The sequence below is a fragment of the Meriones unguiculatus genome, chromosome 21 (assembly GCF_030254825.1).
Source record: "Meriones unguiculatus strain TT.TT164.6M chromosome 21, Bangor_MerUng_6.1, whole genome shotgun sequence".
NCBI classification, from domain to species: domain Eukaryota; kingdom Metazoa; phylum Chordata; class Mammalia; order Rodentia; family Muridae; genus Meriones; species Meriones unguiculatus.
The window spans coordinates 13,679,993-13,687,770 of NC_083368.1; the positions used below are offsets into that span (position 1 = coordinate 13,679,993).

Sequence of the window (7,778 nt, forward strand, 5' to 3'; positions counted from 1 at the left end):
GAAGAACTGAAGAATCAGCTTGGGTGAGGCAGAGGCATACTAAGTCCAAGGCAGGAGATCCAAAAGGCAAAGATTTCTCTCCCACTTGGGATTCCCTCCTCCTGCAGGGTGAGCTTCGAGCCAGGGACCAGTGGCCAGGCTCCCTGTCCATCTCCAAAGTACGCAGAGCTTCAGGGGCAGGGGTAGACTTGGGGAATCTGCAGTACCTCTGAAGGTGCCCTGCCCTTTGAGCTGCTGGGATGTAGTTTTCTGCTCCTTCTGGATGAGAGAGCAGTACTAGCACAGCAAAGGCTCCAGCTCTGGTTGCTTGCTTTGAAGAAAAAGTAACCAAAGACCCAAGGATCTGAAGATCCTTCCAGTTCAGGGCCTTATCATAGACAAAATAAATAAAACCCCTACAACCTGGTGTTACTGGCTGGCTGGCATCTGCTTGACCACCTATGGGGCCCAGGAGCTCATTACTTCACAAAGCTGTACCCCCTTTCCCTACCAGTGTTAAGGTTTGAAAAAAAGATGAATGTCGCTGTTTTTATTAAAACAAGAAAGAAGCCAACAGAGCAATGTAAATTGTGGTAGGGTTTTGAAGCTAAGCCCTCAGGGATGTGTAGAAGACGAGGTCTTGAAGAAGAGATGGTGTCGCTCTGAACCTCACTGTAACCCTGAAACTCCTGGGCAGTGACATAGAGGCTTTGGGTGACCTTGAAGTGGGCCCAACTCTCTTCCTTGACTGTCCCCTGAGTGGTAGGAATGGTGGCCCAGCATCCTTCTGGAAGTCCCTGATAGCCTAGAAGGTTGCCCTTGGCAACAATCTTTGACGCCCTGAGTTTCTCTTCCTAGGAGAAAAACAAAAACAAACAAACAAAACCAACTTTCAGTCAAACCAAGAAAGTTTGGGAATACTTTCCCAAGGGCCAGGCTCTCCCCGATGTTGGTCCTTTGCATTGGCAGCTTGTGTGTATGTGTGTGTGTGTGGGGGGGGAGGGACAAAAAGAACATTCAGAGGAAGAGAGTGTCCCCTGGGGAGCCCTTCCACCCAGCAGGAGCACAGACACCCCAGCACTCAGGGGCAGTGGGAAGGGTTGAAAAGACCTTTAGATCTCATACACCCAGACACTCCAGTGAGTGGAAGCAGCATGTTTTGACTCATTCCTCCTGGAGACTAAACGGGAACAGAAATTACTTCCTCTGTTCTGTGCTTACATGGGAGATATTCAAAGGTCATTATTTAAAAGAAACAATCTCTTGTTTCAAGGGCAGGTGCAGACCTGGGCACGAGAGAGACCACCTTGGGGTGGTTCCTGGGCTCAGACGCACACATGGAGAAAGTCCACCTCCTATCGCCAGCGTTTTATAATAAAGAGCTGTTTCTTTTTATTTAATGTAACTTTCAAGAATTTAAACACACAAAATGCACAGGTTGGAATGTTCACAATTCTGATAGCCACAGTTGTGAGTAGGGAACATTCATCCATTCCTCATAAGATTATAAATATTTGATACTGTAAAATGCACATCTTATAAACTTAAAAAAGACAGATTTGCTTCCTGCGAAAAGGCATGTCGCTTCACTGATTCCCAAGCAGCAGATGGTTATTCACAGACTCTTAAATTACAACTTTTGTTTTTATAGCTTCCTTTTCAGAAGGTTGGCACTAATATGTACAAAGTGAAAGTATTGGCGCAGTGAAATAAAGAGGTTTAAGGCAAAGAGAGAAATCCACCGTCAGTCCTCGGCCGGCAGCCTGACTCCTAGCTCAGCCGAGAACACCCTCGGCCACTGTGCTGGCCCCAGGTGGACATTTGGGCACCTTTTCCCATACACTAAACAGAAGACATTGTGAAGTCATATATAACGTGTTTGCTTATATATATATGTACTCGGTGACGGATATATTGAATATCTTTAATTTACACAGTACCACACCTTCAAAAATAAAATGTATATTTTCTTAAAAAAACAAAAAAGACAAAAAGTGATAAGAAACGATTATTTACACACTTCCTCTAGATTCAGGAGGGTTCCAAGTTTCTTTGAAAAATGAAGGTGGCTGCGAGCTCCAGAACCCCAGCTTCACACAGGCCTGGGGTGTGCGTGCACATGCAGACAGGAGTATATACACATACATGTATTTACCACTCAAAAAGAAGTCAAAAAGAAAAAGGAGGGAAGAAAAAGGGGGGAAAAAAGACAATGCCAACTCGTTCTGCCAGGCCCCAAGGCCGACCTTGGTGGGGCTTTTGGGTCAGGGCTAGCTGTCCCTGCAGCAAAGCCTTCAAGCCTTGAGGCCACACTTCCACCTCTCCCAAGGCCCCAAGCGCCCGTCCTCAGTGTCTGAGGTGGGAGAGAGTTGGTGCTGGCAGGTTACTACCGGGACAGGGGTCATTGACAAGACGCAAACACATGGTGGTGGCCAGCGCCGGCCTCTGAGGTGGCTGGGAAGAGAGGCTGCAGGAGGCAGGTGTGGAGAGGTGCCTGGAGAGCTCTTGGCCTGCCTGGACTTCCTCAGACCTCAGCCAAAGAACGGTGTCCTCTCTCCCCACCAGGGTCCAGAGCTCTCCAGTCATCATGCTGGCCTGGCCAGCACCAAGCAAGCGGCAGAGCCCACAGACCAAATAGGAGCTATTATTTCGGTTCACAGTCCTGTGAAATGCAGCAATAAAAATCTTTGGACTTTAGCAAGTTGTTTTAATTTTTTTTTCTTTTGGGGAAGAAAAAGTGTCCGATGTCCCATAATGGAGTTTAGGGAACAAAAGAAAAAGAAAGGAAGGATAGAAGGAAGAAATAGAAAGATTTGAAACCCTAAACAGCCTCCTTTGCAGAAAGAATAATAATAAAATTAGCATAACCTCTTGAACACAAAAAAACTCAAAAAATATTTTATAGTCAGATATTTTGGATTTTACACCACCTGTAAATTATATATACACAGATTTTTGTAGAACCATAGCTAATACATGGGATTTTTTTCACAGATAATGCTGGTATAATCTTTATACACTGGCCCTTTGTCCACGGTTTTTGAATTATTGCATTGTTTTGCGCGGCCCTCGACCCGGCCGGCCCGGCCCGCCCCCCCTACTCGCTGTCCGACTTGCCGTCCTTGGCCGTGGTGGAGTGGTTGTACAGGCCCTGCGCCATGAGGTGCACCGCCAGAGTGTTCTTGTTGCCTGTGGCTTTCTTAATTTTGGCCCTCTTGTTCTGGAACCAAATCTTGATTTGAGACTCGTTGAGGCTGAGCTCCTGTGCCAGGCTCTGGCGGCGCTGCTCAGTCAGGTACCTGTTGGTCTGAAACTCTGCCTTGAGCCTCTGCAGCTGCTCGGCGGTGAAGGCCGTGCGGGGCCGCTTGTCCTCTTTGTTGGGGTTCTTCTTCTTTGGTTTTCGGGACCTGGGACCTGATTGGCAGGAAGAAGAGGGGGCAGAGGTTACCGGCTGCTGGAGCCTTCGCGCATACTGCAGCACAGTCACCCAAGCTCGAGAGGTTGAGAGAGTCCAGAGAAAGTGACATGCCCAAGGCCACACCCGGGTTGAACAGCCTGGGCCGGGTGTAAACTTGAGGTCCGGCATGCGCCCACTTACTGTTAGGAAAATGCATGGGGGGGGGGGCGGTGAAATGAGGAGAATTGGCAGATTTAGCTAAAAGACCTATCACAAACTAGGGGGTCCTAACAAAAGCTAACTGAAGAAGGAATGCCCAGCCTGAAACTTTCTGGCCTTGTTTGTGTCCCCTCCCCCTCCCCCCCCCCCCCCCGCGCCCCTTCCCCAATCCCTTTCCAAGACGGTCCCAGCAAAAGGGGTGAGGTAGGTGAGAGGAGATGGGGTAAGATTAAAGAAGGGGGTAGGCTAGACAGTCAGGGGGAATCTTGTCCCCCTCTGTATGGAACCTCCAACAGGATGGCAAAGCGGTGTGGTCCACAAGCAGGGGACAGGGCTGAGCCGCTCCTGCAGCCTGGTGAGCCCAAGTTCATTGTTTTGATGGAGCCTCTGGCATCTATCGCTCCCTTCAGGCCTTCTGCGCAGTAGAGGGGTCTGGCTGCTGCTGGGGTGCTGATCCTGGTGGCTTGTTCTTGTCACCTTCCACCCCAGACCCGGGGCTGCCTCATCAGAAGCAGGCCACCCGACTGAGCTGGGCAAGAACATGAAGTGACCCTTCCAAGAGCTTCCTCACAAAGGGTTCCTCTGCTGTTCCCGCCCCCTTCTCCCTACGGATTTGCCAGGGGGGGGGGCAAGTGTGGTGGGTGCCAGGGTCCCAGGACCTAGCCATCCAAAGCAAAGGGTAAAGTGGTAAGAGTCTTGGGATAGAGGGTTCCCTTAGACACAAGGTTCACAGGGTGCGGGAAAGGCCAGCCAGGCCACACACTGGCTAGGAGCTGAGACTTTCTTTCTGCGTCTCGGTGCAAAGAGTATGAATCAACTTTGGAGGCGCTTCGCCGCCCCTCCGTCGAGTCCCCTTCCGCGACAAGCAGAAGAGGCTGGAGAGGGCCTCCTTCAGAGCTAGGGGCCTAAAGTGCTGCCCTGAAGCGCGCAGAGGCTGAGCGGTACTGACTCCCCTACCCGCGCAGTGCCCATCCAGGCGGGTCAGGGCCGGCCTGCAGAGCCAGGCCGATGACTCCCCCACCTCCAGCCAAGTGGGGTCCTGGTGCGCTGACCAGAGGCCAAAGGAAAAGGGTCTGTGGGCAACAGAGGAGGTGAGGGCGTGCAGCGCCAACTCCCGGTGTTTTAGGTGTACCCGCGGTCGCACGCGCCCGCCGCGCCACACAGGCACCTTCGCATCCACGCTGAGGACGGGGGGAGCAAGGGCGCGGCATCCTTGGACCTGGCTTTCGCCTGGCCAGTGAAGCTTCTAGGGTCTCGGGTCGACCCTGGGACCCGCAGAAATATTAGGACTGGAGGCTGAGACCACGGAGGGGGGGCGGGGGAGGCCTCCTTAGACCTCCCACTTCCAGAGCGGGAGCTCAGACTCATCTCCTTCCCTCCCTGGGAAGAACGAGGTCTCTGTCCTTCGGTCTCCTCCACCCTAGGGTTCGTGTTCCATCACACACACTTCAGCCTCCGAAAACTCTTATTTCAGAGAAAGAACATCTGAAAACCATACTTTCGGTTTCTCTTCCTGCGAATTCTTTTTTAAAAAGCGCTTAGGGGACTCGGAAATAGAGCCAAACCTCAGTAAGCACCCTCTGCCCCTCCGCTCCTTCTTAAAAGCCGAGGAAAGAAATCCTACTTACAGGGAAGGGGTTTCGTTAAGCCTCGGAAAGCTGCGAGGCGAGCCACGCGGGCGGTGCTGCAGGAGCCCCGGGCGCCAAGGCTTGGCGCGGGCCGGACTCACGCGCGGGCGCCGCACAAAGCCGACCGCGACTCAAGGCCAGTCGGCTTTGTGAGCCTATATGTTAATTAAATATTAACAAAGGAGGGAGTCGAGAACAATGGAGCAAATTTCAGGTCTAGCAGCAAAAAACTGGATTTCATCAGACATACACTGGATGCAGCAGGAAGGCAGTGAGAGCGACCCCGTCTCGCTCTAAACATAAGTAAAGGACACACGTAAAACAACTGAGGATTCGGTGGCCATGGGGCCTCCCTGAGCTCATGGACAAATGAAACCCATCGCTAATGGCGCTCCCTAACCGAGACCCGCATCGAATGTGGCTGGTGGTTTTTATGAGGTCCTAAAAATTATAAAGGAACGGAGAAAACGTGTCCCAAGCCTCCTCACACTCTCTGAAACCCGCCTCTTCCTCACTCCTGGCAGCACTATAAAACCCTTGAAGAGAAGATTCCTTTTGGCTTGGGGGCTGGAGGTTCGGAGGTGGTTGTACCTTCTCCAAGCTGCATGCTGGCAGGATGTGTGGTACTACACGGTTCTCCAAAAAGTGACAAAGGGGAAAAGGTGCCTCAGTTTCCACTACTTTCCCGGAGTCCTTCCCCCTGTTCCTCCTTAGTGGTCCCCCTAGGCCAAGAGTGGAGAAGAGCACACAGCCTTGGGATAGCTGGCTCAGGGGGGATCTGGGAGCTCCGGGCCTGAGGATGGCAGTGAGTTGACCAGGTTCAGACTTTGGAGAGAGAGAAAGAGAGAGAGAGAGACTGAGACCATGAGACAGAGATTTCTGTCTTTCAGTGTCCTAAGTCTGTGTCCCTAAAACCAGTCCTTCTTTCAACTGCCTGGCTGCTTGCTGCTCTGGCACTGTCTGTGAGGAGTGTGCGTCTTTGTGTGTGTGTGTGTGTGTGTGTGTGTGTGTGTGTAAGAGAAAATGTTGATTCTTTTACTCTGTGAAAAATTCCCGGGAAGCTCCCTCCCCAGCCCCGCGGGCCTCCCCTTGGCGGGCTGGGACTCCTGTCCCCCGGGCTCACCTGAAGAAGGCCGGTCAGAGTAGCGCGTGCAGTAGACCCAAGCCGGCCAGAGCATGGGCTGCGCGCCCAGGGTGGCGCTGGCTTGAGAGCTGTCCGAGTCCGAGCTCACCGAAAGGTCACCGCCGCCCAAGCCCCGGGCCTTGAGCGCTCCATCCAACGAACCCCCGGAGTCGCCGGCTTTTTTCCCACCGCCGTGCAGCGACAACGTCTTGGAGCCCCCTTCTCCGTCGGCCGCAGAGTCGCCGGCGGCGGCGGAGAGCGGCCCTCCGGCGCTGGGTGCGCACGCTGGGTTCGGTCGGGACTCCCTGGCGCCCGACCCCAGGAGCTGCTCGGCTCCGCCCGCGCCGCTGCCTCCCTCTGTACCGCCAGCGCCGCCCTCGCCGCCTCTTGCTCCGCCCGCGCCGGCACAGCAAGTCCCCGCGTCCTTTCGGCGGCCGAACTCGGGCCGCAGGATGTTATCGATGAAGAAGTTGGTGATGCGGTGCGGGTGCTGGTGGTTGCCCGGCGCTTGCAGGACCGCGGGCAGCATCAGAGCCCGCCGGCGGCCGGTGTCCGCATCACTCGGGCTGCTGCCGCCGCCCGTGCCGCCGCCGGGGCTGGATTCCGGCTGCCTCTGCGCCTCCGCCGCCGCCTCGCTGGGCTTGGAATCCTTCTCCTCCATGCTTCACGGAGACTCCTAGACCTCCTCTCCGCCGACCCTCCTCCGAAGCGACCTCCGGCCGACCCGCGGCTCACACCGACACCAGCGCGCCCCTAGCCAGCCGAGTCCTCCGAGGGCGCGAGCGGCCGCCGCGGCCAGGGCTGGAGTCCTATAGGTCGCGGGGCGCGCTCCGAGCCGAGCCACGTCCGGATCCCCGAAGCCCGTCAACAGATAAGCAGTCTCCCGGCAGGCCGGGACGCGGGGAGAGTCAAGGGACGCGGGTCCCGGTTTGGGCGACGCGCCCGGCTCTAGACGGCCCCCGCGCTCCAGCGGGGACCCGGGGCGCCGGCGCGGCTCCGCGCTCTTCTCGGTGGCCAGCCGCCTCGGGCTCCGGCGCCGCCGCCTCGGCCGCCGCGGGCCAGAGCTGCGCGCATGCAGGCAGCGCGCTCACCGCCGCCCGGGCCCGCTCGGGCCGCCACCGCTCGGCCGCCGCCGCCCGCCCGGCCCGGCCGGCCCTCGAGGCTGCGGGGCGCGAGCGCTCAGCGCGCCCGCCGCCGCCAGCACGCACATGGAGGCCGGCGGGCCCGCGCCGTGCCGCGCCCGCCCCGGGGCTCCCCGCGCCAGGCCGCCGCCCCGCTGCGGGCCGGGGCGCCCCACGGCCGAGCGCCTGCGCCCCCGCTGAGCCCCGCGCAGCCCCGCGGCCCGAGCCGCATGGGTGAGGGGCGGGAGGCCGGGTCGGGCTGGGCCTCCCGCGCGCCCTCCTGCCCCGCGCGCCCTCGCCGCCTCTGTTTC

At 56.5% G+C, this 7,778-nt stretch overlaps 1 protein-coding gene across 1 annotated transcript; it reads right to left on the reverse strand.

The window, feature by feature from the left end:
• Window positions 1-1,353: 1,353 nt before the first annotated feature.
• On the reverse strand, window positions 1,354-7,419 carry En2 (engrailed homeobox 2). The gene is made up of 2 exons (XM_021648538.2): window positions 6,347-7,419; window positions 1,354-3,393 (listed from the first exon to the last, which is right to left on the reverse strand). The coding sequence occupies exons 1-2, from the start codon at window positions 7,005-7,007 to the stop codon at window positions 3,077-3,079; spliced, it is 978 nt and encodes a 325-aa protein (XP_021504213.1). The 5' UTR covers window positions 7,008-7,419; the 3' UTR covers window positions 1,354-3,076.
• Window positions 7,420-7,778: the final 359 nt, after the last annotated feature.